At 43.7% G+C, this 15514-nt stretch overlaps 1 protein-coding gene across 5 annotated transcripts in view; it reads left to right on the forward strand.

Annotated features, from left to right (window-relative positions):
- Window positions 1-15514, forward strand: part of CPEB1 (cytoplasmic polyadenylation element binding protein 1) — a gene marked incomplete at both ends in the record, with an annotated part of 71406 nt that overhangs the window by 23801 nt on the left and 32091 nt on the right. For 3 of the 5 annotated variants that reach the window (XM_080690434.1, XM_080690436.1, XM_080690432.1), the window contains one exon: window positions 11405-11596. In XM_080690434.1, the coding sequence (XP_080546560.1) occupies window positions 11405-11596 (192 nt within the window). The remainder of the gene's footprint in view (window positions 1-11404; window positions 11597-15514) is intronic. The other 2 variants (XM_080690433.1, XM_080690435.1) reach the window with 1 other exon arrangement.

A 15514-nucleotide genomic window follows, 5' to 3' on the forward strand; every position in this document is an offset into this window, starting at 1 on the left:
TTAAATCAAAGACATTTGTTTAATTAAAAAAAGAGAATGTAAAAAAACTTACTGAGAGCTGTTACTTTCTAAGTACACAATACCAGAGGCAATTCAAGGCATCTTAATCTCCATCAAAAAGGACGACAAAATAAATCTTGTCATGCTGTTAAGTCTGTCATTATGAATGAGACTGGTGGAAATTAGTCAAAGATATGCAACAAACACTAATGTTCAGGGTAGCATATTGGCAACTAATAGGTAAGTGGTGAAGTGGTGGTCAACAGAGATCTTTAAAAGACTTCCCTTTCTTCCTATTATTTTCCAAGGTTCTGAGAGAGTTCTTTTGTTTTAAAATATGTTGTTGAACTTTGACTACATTTTCCTTCTTAATTGTCTTTGCTGTGCTTTTAATTTTTTTTTTTCATTTGTTCATGGTGCTATTGAAGCCCAGTTTAGAGTCTTTCAGTGTTGTTGTTGTTGTTGTTGTTTTTGGTGGTACTGGGATTCCTGGAAACCCTTCTACCTCCGGCTACACTCCCAGACCTATTTTATATTTTTATTTGGAAACAGGGTCTCTATCTCAGCCTCCACCACGCCCGGCAGGGTCTTTCAGTTTTTAACTTATTTGACTTTGATCTCAAATACCTCTTCATCTCCATCTTCTTCATCTTAGCTCCATGCTCTTTTTCGTTCCATTTGTGTCAAAGGGCTCTTAGCGGCCTCTTATTCTACTAAAGTTATCAATTCTAATATAAGTTACAACCATCAGTTTTCTGTTTCTGTAGTTCTCATAGTATGTATTATTTGTGACAGCTTTCAATTCTTTATGGGAGTTTTTATAATATTGGTATTTATCTTGTAATTGTAAAATCACACTCTTCAGTGAGGCAAGGAGCATACTTGTAATCCCAGTACTTGGGAGGCTGAAACAGGAGGTTCACAGGTTTGTAGCCAGCCTCAGAAACTTAGTGAGACCCTCTGCAACTTAGTGAGACCTTTTTTCAATAAATAAAAAAATGGGGCTGGGGTGTAGCACAGAGGTAGAATATCCCTGGATTCAATCCTTAATACCATGAAAAAAATCATACTGTTCACTATTTTAAATTTAAGCAATGCCCAAGGATACTGCCTTTCTCTGACCTTGTTGCTGTTAACTTCAATGATAGTTGAAGAGGTAAATAGTTCTCTTTTTTTTTTTTTTTTGTGGTACTGGGGTTCCTGGAAGCCCTTTTACCTCCGGGCTACACTCTCAGACCTATTTTTACATTTTTATTTGGAAACAGGGTCTCCTAAGCCAGCGCTCGTGGCTGGCTTCGAACCTGCGTGATCCTCCTGTCTCTACCTCCCAAGCGCGGGGATTACAAGCGTGCGCCACCATGCCCGGTTCTCTATCTTTTTAACAAGCTTATTTTCTTCATCATCTGTTGCTAGAAATATTTTGGGCCCTGGATTACTTTTTAACTGTCATATTTTTGTCATATTTTATGTTCTCAGATTTCTTTCATTATCTGTTTTTTAAACCATTGATATTCAAGCTGGTTGTGGTGGTGCACACTTGTAATCCCAGTACTTAGGAGGCTGAGACAGGAGGATCACAGGTTCGCAATCAGCCTTAGCAGTCTGTGAGGCCCTTTGCAACTTAGTGAGACCCTGTTTCAAAATAAAGACTAACGCTACTGGGGCCTCCGAGGTTGGGATTGGAGCCTGCCGAGGGGTTAGGCCGGTGCTGGGGCCAGAGAGGCCAGGATCGGAGCCTGCCGTGAGGCTAGGCCGGTGCTGGGGCCTCCGAGGCCGGGATCGGAGCCAGCTGAGGGGTTAGGCTGGTGTCGGGGCCAGGGAGACCAAAATTGGGGCCTCCCATGAGGCAAGGCCACTGCTTGAGTCAGCGAGGTCTGGATCAGTCCACCGGGTAGCCAGGCCACTACTGGGGCCGTCAAGAGTGGGATCGGTACTTGCAACGCGACATGCACAGAGAAATATTGCAGAAAATATAAATCAGATGCTTCCCCTAATCAACAGGAAGAGGTTGAGCTATAGAAAGGGCCCTATAGTGAAGCAACTAATGTGACCAATCAGAGGGTATGGAATAGTGGAGGACAGAGCCTCTTTAAAATGCAGGACATACATAAACAAATGTATCAGAGTTAATCACCAAACAAGCATGGGATTGAGGGAGGGAGGGGGAGGGAATGGAATGGGGGCTGGATGAGGGCTAATTGGATAATGTGTGCTTGTATATCCTCTCAAGTCTTGTATTCCAATGTGATTGATATATGACTACAATGCACCAATTAAAAAATAAATTAAGCCGGGTGTGGTGGCGCATGCTTGTAATCCCCGCGCTTGGGAGGCAGAGACAGGAGGATCGCGCAGGTTCGAAGCCAGCCGTGCTGGCTTAAGAGACCCTGTTTCCACATAAGAAAGTATAAAATAGGCCTGGGAGTGTAGCCCGTGGAGTGTAGCCCGGAGGTAGAAGGGCTTCCAGGAACCCCAGTACCACCAAAAAAAAATAAATAAATAAAGTTTAAAATAAATAAATTAATTAAAAAACAAAAACGCCGGGCGTGGTGGCGCACGCTTGTAATCCCTGCGCTTGGGAGGCGGAGACAGGAGGATCGCACAGGATCGAAGCCAGCCGCGCTGGCGTAAGAGACCCTGTTTCAAAAATATAAAATAGGTCTGGGAGTGTAGCCCGGAGGTAAAAGGGCTTCCAGGAACCCCAGTACCACCAAAAAAATAAAAATAAAAAAAAAGAATAAAATAGTTTTGGGGGTGTGGTTCGAAGGTAGAATTGCCCTGGGTTCCATCCCTATTACCACACAAAAATAATTAAACCATTGATATTCTAGCATGAATATGTCTGCTTTAGCAATGATTGGAATGATATTCACTCTTTGTGGAAATGCATCATAAACCCAGTAGCCAATATTTTAAGTCCATGTCTGGAAGGAACAATGAAGTATAAACAACACTGCACCTGTTATCAGGTATCTGACATCTATTCACTTGAGATTCAGCATTTAGGCTGTCCTCAGACTTACTGTTCATATAGTCCATAACAGGCTGCACCTCCAAATCCTGGGGTATCTATTACTGTGAGCAGCAACTTAACACTACTTTAACTTGATTAAAACTTTGCATTATTCTGCCTGTAGTCTTTTTATTCCATGGGAAGGACCTGGATACTCTGAAGAGCACAGATCAGTGAGGAATAATGACAGGAGTAATGTTTACTTTCCCAGTGTAGACTCACTAAGTGTTAATGTAGACTCTTTCTTCATAAATTTTTCTGTATACTCAAGCTGGGTCATTGGCAAATCCCACATGACCTTCAAAGTTTTGTGCCACTACTGTGGGGCCATTTTTTATGTCTTAAAGTAGCAGAATTCACCCTGATGCATATCCCTCCACAGCCACCCCCAATGCTTTACCTGGTGTAAGACTTTTTTTTTTTTTTTTTTTTTTTTTTTTGTGGTGGTGGTACTGGGGGTGGAACCCAGGGGCTTTCTACCTCCAGGCTATACTCCCAGACCTATTTTGTATTTTATTTGGAAACAGGGTCTCACTAAGTTGCTGAGAGCCTCACTAAATAGCTGAGGCTGGCTTCGAACCTGTGCTATCCTCCTGTCTCACCCTCCCAAGCGCGGGGATTACAAACATGCGCTACCACGCCCAGCTTGATGTAAGACATTTTGAAATCTAAACTGTTAGTATTTTAAAACATTAAATTTCTTAGTTAATGAAATTAATTTGAAATAATTTACAAAATGTATAGGTTATTCAAGGCAATCAAGAGCAATACAATGTTAATATTTTTATAATAATACAAAAGAAACCTAATGCTCTCTCATATTTTAATCTATAATAATGTAGTTCACTAGGTGGCTAAAGTTGTAAGGAAGTACTCCTTGATTAATCTAGCTATTGTGCATTCTATCTTTGGAACTGTATCACTTGTTAACACAGAGATTAGCAATAAATTCTCTTCTAGAGTATTTATTTTAGGGAGTTGTGATTAACTCACATTTAGCCTTTAATGTTTGGTGAATAGTGTAAGAGAAGGTTACAAAGTCAGCCAGGCCTGAAGATTGGCTTTGATCTGAGAGGCAACAGGGAACCATTGAAGGTACTTGTTGAGGAGAGTGAACTCTATGAAGAAAGTGGTGTTGCATAAGTATGGGGTGAATTACCTAAAAGAGAGAGTCTAGGGTAGAAAGTTGAAAATAAATCTAGTTTAAAATGGGATTATTTAATTTAATTGAGTTATTAATTAATATTGTTAATGGGAATTGAACCCAGAGGCATTCTACTTCTGAGCTACACCCAAGATTTTTTAATTTTGAAGCAGGGTCTTGCTAGGTTCCTAAGGCTGGGCTTGAACCTGCGATCCTCCAAGTACTGGATTATAGGCATGTACTAATGCGCCCAGAAAATGGCTTTATTTTAAACTTTTACTACTCAAGTATGGTCAGCAAACCAGTAGTGCTGACATCACCTGGACATTTGTTAAAAAAAATGCAAATTCTGGGACTGAGACCAGACCCTTTGATGTCAGTGTTTTAAAAAGATTCCCACAGAGGACTGGTGGTGGTGAGACAGGAGGATCAGAGTTTGTGGCCAGCCTCAGCTACTTAGGCCCTCCACAATTTAGTGAGACCCTGTTTCAAAATAAAGAATAAAAAATTAAGTTAGGGGTATACCTCGGAAAAAGGATGCTTCTGGGTTCAATCCCCAGCAACACACACACACACACACACACACACACACACACACACACTCCCAACTCCCAAAGGCTGAGTGTGGTGGCACATGCTTACAATCCCAGTGCTTGGAAGGCTGAAACAGGAGGAGGATCTTAGGTTATTAGCCAGCCTTAGCAATTTAGTGAGGCCATCTGTAACTTAGACCTTGTTTCAAAAATAAAAAAACAAAATAGGGCTGGAGGTGTTTCGCTTAGAGGTGAAATACCCCTGGGTTCAATCTCCAATATCACAAAAATAAGTAAATGGATAGATATTTCCAAGTGATTGGTATGCACATTGAAGTTCAGTGCGCGAGAGGAATTTGAAGCTGCCCTGATAGGAGTAGGGTAAAGTACCTCAGTATAAGCAGTAGCTGACATGAGTTTGAAAGATGTCAGGCTTCTTGCATGTTTGTTCTTTAAGCAGCCAAAATTGAGTTTTCAAGATAAGCATTTTTGTTTTCTTGATTTGAGGGAGAAAATAATACCTAAACTTTTTAGAAATACATTCTTAGAAATGCTACTCTGTGGGCTTGCTAAAACTTTTAAGAGCCATAAATCACTGATTTCAGTGATCTGACCTGAGTATGAAGTCAGTTATTTGAAAGAATTTAATGGGGACCTATAACTCAGTGTTCTGTCTTTGTTACTTTCAGGAACTGGAATATGGGGATAAAGTAGAGATTTTATAAAAGAGTTCAAGTGTGGTTGCTCTGCACACTATTACAGTTGAAAGTCTAGAAAGAAAAAGGCAGGAGAAGACAGATTTTATTTTGTATTGTTAAAATATTTTGTAATGAAAATAAATCCATTAGCAGCCTGCTGTCCTCATACATATTGGCTGTTTGTAGTTTCTGTGTTCTTTTATCAAATTTTATCAACATACAGTTATCATAAAGTAATAGTCATGGACTAGATGCAATTTAGCAGTCTTTTATATCATTTAACTTATAGTCATCCTCCCGGATGCCTCTTCTACTTATTTTTATTACTTTATCTCCCTAATTTTGTCCTTATTTCTGAAGGGAACCTTTATAGCACCTGTCCTTAATGGTTTTACAATTGAGGGCCTGGAAGCACTGATGTCTTCTCCTGCTTGCCAGTTACTGAGGAATGGTACTTGTGGAGAGCCCTGAGCAATTTTGTGCTGAGTTTTGGTGGCAGAGGAGCCATCAGAGGATCAGTAGGTTCTTATGCTGAGAATGGAAAAGATCAGAGTTAAGCAGACTATAACACTCTTAACCCTGGAACCAGAATTCTTTTGTACTTTGTGTGTATATGAGTATGTTCTATATTAGGCCAGTCTTTGTCCATTTTCTTTTGCTGTGACAAAATACCTGAGGCTGAGTAACTTATAAAGAATAGGACTTTATTTGGCTCATTCTTCTGGAGACTGGGAAGTCCAGGAGCATACTATCGGCCTTCATGATGCCTTATAGCATGCTAAAGGGTCTCAAACTGGCCATGGTAGCACACGCTTGTAATCCCAGTGCTTGGGAGGCTGAGACAGGAAGGTCCAGGTGTTCAGCCAGCCTCAACTACTTTAGTGAGTCACTCTGCAACTTAGTGAGACTTTGTTTAAAAAATGTTTAAAAAACAAAGAATAAAAAATTGGGCTGGGGGTATGGCTCAGAGGTAGAATGTCCCTGGCTTCAATCTCCAACACCACACACACAGAGAAAAAAAACCATAGGATATTGTTAAGTTGTGGAGGACCTCACTAAGTTGTTGAGGCTGGCTGTGAACCTAGGATCCTTCTGTCTCAGCCTCTCAAGTCCTGGGATTACAAGTATGCACCACCACACCCAGCTTAGCCCTAATTTTCAAGAGACACATTCAAACCATAGCAATCCTGTAGTTAACTTTGATCTTTGATCTAGTCTACCTATTTCCCTCAGTTGTTTAGTCACTTAGGAATTTGGGAGATCAGCTATAAAGAAGATAACATATTTTCAAATGGATACAGTTTTATAAATTTGAGCCAATTTAAATATGAAGGTTTGTGTAGGCATTGGTAAAAGAAACTTGTTGGAGCCGGGCATGGTGGTGCACACTTGTAATCCCAGTGCTTGGGAGGTTGAGATAGGAGGATCGCACAGGTTCAGCTAGTGAGGCTCTCAGTACCTTAGTGAGACCCTGTTTCCAAATAAAGTATAAAATAGGTCTGGGAGTATAACCCGGAGAATCCCCTGGGTTCTACCCCCTGTACCAGCAAAAAAAAAAAAAAAAAAAAAAAGAAAAAGAAAAAAAGAAAGAAAGAAAAAAAACTTGTTGGAGAAAGTATTTGAGACATTTTTTATAGAGAGCACCTTAAAATAAGAGAGAGGAGAAGAAAGGGGGAGAGAGAAAGTGTATGTTTTTGTATGTGTGTGTATACGTGTACTGAGGACTGAATCTAGGGGCATTCTACCTCCAATCCATACCCCATCCCTATTTTATTTTTTATTTTGAAACATCATCTCACTAATTTGCTCTGAGAGTCTTTATAAATTGTTGAAGTTGGTCTCAAACCTGTAATCCTCCTGTCTCAGGCTCCCAAGTAGTGGGATTACAGGCATGTGCCACCATCCCCATCTTAGAATAAGAATTCTTACCTCAACCTTTGTTAGGTACAAGATTTTAATATCTTCTAAGTGCCTGGTTGGTTTTTGGCAAAGGATTATAAAAAATGTCCTCCAGCAAAAAAGAGCCGAGTGCATCTTCACTCTTAGATGTGAATTTGAGAAGCACTAATTGGCTCTTGTTTATCAGGCCTTTTATTTTTTGTGGTACTGGGGATTGAACCCACAGGTATTCTATCTTTGAGTTGCACTCCCCAGCCCTATTTTTTTATTCTTTATTTTTGAAATAGGGTCTCACTAAGTTGCAGAGGGGCCTAAGTAGCTGAGGATGGCCATGGACCTGCAATCCTCCTGTTTCAGTCTCCCAAGTACTGGGATTACAAGTATGCACCACCACACCTGGCTTTATCAGGCCTTTTGACTCAAAGCATTGTAGCACATGTTGACTGCTTCTCAGACTTGCTTTCAGTATGATGCGGAGAGGTGGAACATTCAGATGGTTAAGTTTAGAGAGAGGGGATCTGAGAGGCATTAGAAAGGAAGGAAGCTAATTTTGTGTGTGTGTGTGTGTGTGTGTGTGTGTGTGTGTGTGTGTGTGTCTGGGGATGGAACCTAGAGGCATTCGACCTTTGAGCTACACCCCCTGCCCTATTTTTTATTCTTTTGAAACAGGGTCTCACTGAGTTGCAGAGGACCTCGCTAAGTAGCTGAGGCTATCTGCAAACTGCAATCCTCCAGTATCAGCTTCCTGAATGCTGGGATTATAAGCGTGTGCCACCACACCCGGCAAAAAGGAAGCTTTTTTTTTTTTTTTTTTTTGGTGGTGGTACTGGGGCCTTCTACCTCCGGGCTACACTCCCAGACCTATTTTATATTTTATTTGGAAACAGGGTCTCACTAAGTAGCTGAGGCTGGCTTTGAACCTGCGTGATCCTCCTGTCTCAGCCTCCCCAGCGCGGGGATTATAAGCATGTACCACCATGCCCAGCTCAAAAGGAAGCTTTTTAAATAAAATGTTTCTGAGCATCAGTGGCTGTGAACAGAGTGATTATACCTCCCTGTTTGTCTAACATGATTTCTGTTTGAGCTTGCAGTCCTGACATGATTATTAATATCTGCCTCCTTTCTTTCACAAGTGTTCTGATTTGGATAGTAAATTATGTGGTCACCTTACAGGTAAAATACTTTGTGTCAGACATTTCACCAAGTGCTTTTTTTAATCCTCATAAAACACCTGAAAGGGTGGTTGCTGTTGACACTTGGCAGATGAAAAGATACTCAGAAAGAGCCAGGAACTTGACTGCGGTCCCATGGTGACAGACTTGGTAAGCAAATCGAGGACTGTCAGACTTCTTAGGCCACTTGATTTCACCCTGCCTGCTACACCAAGGTTTAATGGATATGACCTTTATTAACTTTTTTGATATAGTGAAGGAATTCTGAATGGTAGTAAAGACATTTATCTGAAGAACAAATGGAGTACGAGTCAGGAAAAAAAGGTGAGGTCTATGCTGGAGCTTTGGGGTCAAAGGTGATAGAGTTGGGCCATATGCAGATCTCCAGATTCCTGTTTCTTAGGCCTGGCATCTTTGAACTTGGACTGGGAAGGTTTTGACTGTGTTGAACAGTACAATTCAGATTTCTATGTGTATTAACCAGGAATCTTTCTTTTTTTTTTTTTTTTGGTGGTACTGAGGATGGAACCTAGGGTCATTCTACCTCTGAGATACACCCCCAGTCCTGTTTTACTCTCTATTTTGAAACAGGGTCTTACTAAGTTGCAGAGGGCCTCACAAACTTCTGAGGCTGGCTGCGAACCTGTGATCCTTACTGTATCAGTGTCTCAAGTACTAGGATTACAAGTAAGTACCACCATGGCCAGCTAGGACTCTTATTAAAATACAACTCAATTCATAAGTCTCAGGTAGGGCCTGAAATGTAGTATTCTTAAAAGGCTCTTGTTGATGCCGGTACTACTGGTCTACCACACTATCTTTGAGTATCAAGAGTGTAGCTGATTATTAGATTCTGCCTGAGGTATGGTAGTAGCCACATATATACATAGATGCTCTGATTTTAAAGGGGGGAAGAGAATGGCTGCTTCTAGACACAGGTGCTCTCAGATTAGGATATATTTCTAGTTTGGGAATATGGATGATTGTTAAGGAAGCATTTTATTTTTGTAGTTAATACATGTGGGTTAATTTTAAAGTATATCCTTAGCTTGGGAGAAAGACAGACATAGAGAAATAGGAGGGGGTAGTTTGGGGTATGGGAAGTACCAGCACGGGTAAGTTCTTGCTCAACCTGAGCAGTGGTGAACACAGCTTTAACAAACACAGACAGGGAGAGGCAGAGTATCTACAGCCAGACAGGAATAATGTGGATGCATGACACAGCATCAAAGCTGGGGGAAAAATCCTCCAAAGGGAGGAGTTCCTCCCACAGACTGACCGTTTTCCCCCTCCATGCTCTCTGCCTGAGTGTACTCAGGGTAGACTGCAGGAGGCTCTGGCCAGCCATTCCTGTGACTAACAGCAGTATTCTTCTTGTCTCCTACCCAGTTCAAACCCTGCCAGGGGAGGTCCCAGGTGGGCACGTTTCCTGTATCTGCTTGTTTCTCCTTGCAGTAGGGGAGGGTAAGCAGATGGAGTGCTACCAGCCCCTTGCAGATGTGAGCAACCTTTCTCCTGAGTCTGGGACTATTACCTCCCCCCGCCCCCTCGATGAGGAAGAAGCCCAGTAACAAGGGGTCTTATGAGAATGCAGGAGGAGACATTGGTAAAGAGAAAATTATAGGCTCCAAAAGTTGTACTGCCTAAAATTTTGTTCCTGGAGCTGTGAACAGTCACAGAAATAGGTCTTGGTCCCTGGCAGTAGCAGCCCCAAGAAAAGACCTAAAAGTTAAAGGTACAGAGTTGGCCAGTATCACCCTGAGGGCTCCTGGAAAGGCAAAAAGGCAAGAGAAACTGTTTTGACATAGCCAAATGATATGAGCTCCTGGGTATGGTGTTTCTGATGGGGCATAGCAATACTTCTGAGCTGTTTTTCTACTTCTGGTCTGTCAGACATTGCTTTGGGAGTGTTTCTTCTTTCTGAACCTTTAGTTGCAGGAGGGGGAAGAGGAACTGGGCCCATTGAATGCTCAGGACTAGTAGTCATCCTGTTGGTATAAGGGAGCCTGGGACCAAGGATTATCCCATTGAGAGCAGGTAGCATGTGGCATGTGGGTTGTGGGCCATGTCTTGTGAGATATACCTGGAACAGCCTAGTGACTCCCTCTTCTGCCAAAATTGACCCCTTCCCTCACCTGGAACATCAGGTGTTATTCCCCAGGGTCCAAGTGCACAGTGTTTTTCTGAAGGTTACTCCCTTCCTCACTGGTAACACTGCTGTGTCAGGGTGCTGCTCCAGAGCCACTTGGAGCTCAGAGAATTTTTGCTAGCAGGATTGCGAAGCTTTGCATTGGGCTGCAAAGCCAGGGCTTGAGCCAGCAGCTGGAGAGAGTCCAGGACTAGAGTGTTTTTGGGTTTGGGGGTGGAGAGCAGAGGGAGGGAAAGGGAGGGGCAGGAGGGCAGAGCCACATGAGCAGGCATTCGGCTGCTTTGGCTTTGCTGTCAGCAGAAAGGACTTCAGCCGTGGCTGAGGGCCGCTTGGCCACCATTGCTGGAGACCGGAGGGGCTGCCTCACAACCCGGACTTACAGGTACTGCACCCGGACTATTCCAAGTAGCTCTTGTGCTGACGCTTCCCTGGGAGGCAAGTCTCCTCCCCGTTGTCCCCTCCTGCTCCTCCCCCGTTCTGAGAGATGATGCCGCTCTCTATTGCACGGCTCAGCCGGCTGATGTCACTGGCAGCGGGAAGCATCAGCAGCCTGATCACATGCTGGCCCAGTCTGTAATGCAGACGGGATAGGGGTGTGTGTGTGGGGAGGGGGCTGTATGGCAACTGCTCTTGCTCTAACACCCCCAAAAGTGCAGAGGCAGCTGCTGCAGCATCCAGCCAGCTTGGATGTCTGGCCTCTGAGTCTGGGAAAACTATTATCAATAATATTTATTATTGATAGTATTGGGGAAAACAGCCCTTAACTCTGGGGTTTCTGCTGTCCTCCTGTTCAAAGCAGACTTCCAGGACTCAGAAGAAACAGTTACAAGCAGGATGCTTTTCCCCACCTCTGCGCAAGAATCTTCCCGTGGCCTCCCAGATGCAAATGACTTGTGCCTTGGCCTGCAGTCCCTCAGTCTGACGGGCTGGGACCGACCCTGGAGCACCCAAGACTCAGACTCCTCGGCCCAGAGCAACACACACTCGGGTGAGTGCCAGAGAATGAGTTGGCTGGGGGAGGGGGACGCATGGGGTGGTGAACGAAGCTATCCACAGCAACAGTTGTTCTATTCCCCTTCACATCCCCCCCCCCCCCCCGTACACACACGCAACATGGAGCTGCTTTGCAAGAGATGGAAATGCTGGCCGTGACTGTGGCAGGACAGATGGCTGCTCGTAAAGGCAGGCATGGCTTTTCCACTCACCCTGATAAATTCCCTGGAGTTGTTAGTCTACACCTGGGTGGCCCTGAGAAGGGTCCCCAAGGTGACAGCATTATGCAGAAAAGATCCACCTAATCCCCAGTGCCCAGGCCTGTCTTGGAGATGATGAAGCAAAACACTTTTAGGTGGGGGAGGGGACTTACGGGGCTGATTACTGGACAACCAGATTCAATCTCTCAGTGGCTTTTAAAATTAGGCAGTTATATATGAAGGGCAGATGGTCGCTGAGTCGTGGCAAGGGAAGAATTTTAACCTCAGGAGAGGCTGGGTATTAATGCTGGGATATTTGGATTGCCTTAACATAAAGTTAAGAGTATTGATTCTGGAAAAGGGTAGACAGAGTGAGTAGGGTGGGGTAAGTCCCAGCTATACCAAGGCTTTTTTTCCTTTGTGTTGAGGGTAACCAGATGGATGAAAGAAGAACCACTTCCCAGTAGGATCCCTTGTCGTCTTGGTAGGATGTGATGGGGACAGATTGAAGGAACTTCTTTGCAACCCTTTAATCAGCTTCTGCTAAGACCTTCCCATTACCCATTTATTTACCTCTTGTAATACAGGGGGATAATTGGCCAGATACAAGTCTTGAGTTTTCAGAAAGAAATGTGAACAAATAGTATAGGTTTATTTAAAATGTACACATAAAATGAAGTAATTCTATGGGAATTACTCTGATTCTTTGGGAAAAAGGAAAGGAAGGAGATGCAGCCATTTACTGTTGGTGCTGAGAGTGGGATACACTGAGCCTATTGCCCTTCCCTATTTCCCCAGTCCAGGAACCAGAATTGTGGCAGCAAAGTACCATCGGGTTGCTTTCTCTGGCCTCCACCCTATTTGGCGCAGGTCTTTTTTTAGAATGTTTTGCAGAGCCTGGGACTGTTAGGTCTGTTAGGCATTTTAATGCCCGGTTGTTTTGGTAAAATCCCACTTGGAGAAGGGAGACTGGGCTTTTCTTATTTGGGTGTGGTTGGGAGTAACTACCTCTGGACTAAGGAGGGGGTCTCTTGAAATACTTGCCTTCAGTTGATCCAGGCTTTACTGGAAAGGTTGGTAACTGCCCTGGACAGGGAAATACGGTGTCACTGTTTGGTATACTGTGGTTGCAACTGACTTGGAGGCCACAGTATTTTGTTTGTTTGTTGTTTAAAACCAGTCTTGTCCTATTCTCACTCTACTGGATCTGAGAAACAGAAGAATTCACTTGGGAGAGGGGCAGCTGTCTTATGGGTCATTAATGTTGACCAAACACTTGCATTGGCACCAAGCTAGGGTGTGGCCCTTCTCTGGCCCTGGTTTCTTTCTTTCTTTTTCTTTTTCTTTTTCTTTTTTCTTTTTTTTTTTTTTTTTTTTGTTGTTGTTGTTGGTCTGGGATGGAACCCAGGGGCATTTGACCTCCGAGCTACATCCCCTGCCCTATTATTTTGAAACAGGGTCTCAGCGAGTTGCAGAGGGCCTCACTAAGTAGCTGAGGCTGTCCGCGAACTGCGATCCTCCGGTGTCAGCCTCCCGAAAGCTGGGATTACAAGTGTGCACCACCACACCCAGCTGGCCCTGGTTTCTTATAGCTGCAAGGGTCCTTTTTGTGTGTGTGGTACTTGGGATGGAATTCAGGGGTATTCTATTTCCGAGCTATCCCCCAGACCTATTTTATTCTTTTATTTTGAAACAGGGCTTCACTAAGTTGCCGATCTGCCTACAAACCTGCAATTCTCCTCTGTTTTAGACTCCCAGATACAGGGATTACAAGCATATGCCACCACACCCAGCTGCAAGAGTCCTTCTGAAATATACCTTTGGGCCCATAGAAATGCAAGTGTGTCCAACTTGGGGCTTAGAGAGCTTGGTCTGAAAGTTTCTGTGGAATTAGATTATAAAAAAAATAGCCTGGTCTAGTGCAGTGATGCATTCCTATTATCTCAGATACTCAGGAGGCTCAGGCAAGAGGATTGCTTGAGGCCAGGAGTTCTTAGCCAGCCTGGGCAGTACGGTGAGACACCATACTTTAAAAACAAGGAAGGATTGGGATTCAGTCTCATAATTTCTTCAGCCTCTCTGCTATCTAAAATCTTGTGCTTGTAGCTGTTTGTCTCTGAGGTGTAGATGGTTTATTCCTTTTCTTCCTTCACCTCAAGCACTTTAGTGATAAATATTACATGATTTTATGGATCAGGAAGGATTGCAGTCCAAGGCTCAAAATTTATAAGAACAGAGGATTGCCCCGGTGGCAAGATCGGATGGAGGGCAATGTTAGCCTGAATATTTCTTCCCTTTTGAGGGTTAAAGACACACCCTCCCTGATCACCATGTTATCTTCGGGTTTTGGTGCTGTGGTGGCAGCCATCTCTTTTCTTTCCTGAGCTCTTGGGCCTTCTTGGAAAGCCCACATGAGGGTACCGCCTCCTAGAGTAGGATGGTGCCCTCCCACCAGCCAGCTGCAGTGGCTGTTCGTGCATCCTCGCCAGCAATGCGGGAACATGCAGCCCACGTTCCTGTGCCTACACTGCCTTCCCATCTAGGTCAGTTTTTTCAGGGAGGGAGGAGACACTTCCACAGCCTCGGACAGTCTGAGAGTTATCCTTGTAGACAGCTTGATACCCTGTTGTCTCTGTGTGGAGCCCAGCGTGCAAGCTTCTGCCTTGGACTCTCCTTGCTGATACATTGCTCCCAGGCAGCTATGCCTTTATATCTGACCACCTTCTACTACTCTTAAGTATTTGGCAAGGTTGGAGAGCAGAGCTCTTGACTAAAAGTCCTGGCTGAATTCATTCAGCAGTCATTAAGCACTGACTATGTATCAGGCACTGTTAAGCACTGGTGGTATATCAGAACAGGATACGATTATTGCAATTAAGAATCCCCATGAAAGCTGGGCATGGTTGCGCACACTTGTAATCCCAGTACTTGGGAGGCTGAGACAGGAGGATCCAGTTTTGCTGCCAGCCTCAGCTACTTAGCGAGGCCCTCCACAACTTAGTGAGACCTTGTTTTAAAATAAAGAATGAAAAATAGGGCTGGAGGTGTAGTTTGGAGGTAAAATGCCCCTGGGTTCCATCCCCAGTTATGCAAAAAAAAAAAAAAAAGTCCCATGAAACCTAGTGAGGGTGGGGTGGTGCATGCCTATAATTCCAGTACTTGGAAGGCTGAAGACAGGATAATCGCAGGTTTGAGGCCAACCTCAGCAAGTTAGTGAGTCCCTGTTGCAAAATAAGAAATAAAATAGTGCTAGGAGTGTAGCTAGGAGATAGAATGCCTCAGGGTTCAACCTCCAGTACCAAAAACAAACAAACAAACAAACAAAAAAAACTCCATGACTATCAAGGGAAAACAGATAAGAAAGGATGCCAAATGCACCATGATAATTGATGTAATTGGAGCTTTCATTTTCTCCCCTAACAATTTTTTTTGCATAAGGATACTTTCATTTTGGTTCTCATATGAGGCTGGTACATGGAGAGCATTCTTCAGGGATTAGAGTTCTTCTGTTGTATATGTTTCTTTGACTTCAGAGGCTTGTTGGAAGACCCTTGGTGGAGTCTGTTTTTGAGACGTGTGCCTGCAAAACCAGCATGGGTTTGGATGTGACACTGTGTGCTGCCTCCCTTCTGGCCTGCACACCTCTTACTGGGGAGGAAGCTGTTCTGGCCAGATGAACATTAGAAGTGCATTTTTCTCAGATGCCCCATTGG

The sequence above is a fragment of the Muscardinus avellanarius genome (genome assembly GCF_963383645.1).
Source record: "Muscardinus avellanarius genome assembly, chromosome: 3".
NCBI lineage: Eukaryota > Metazoa > Chordata > Mammalia > Rodentia > Gliridae > Muscardinus > Muscardinus avellanarius.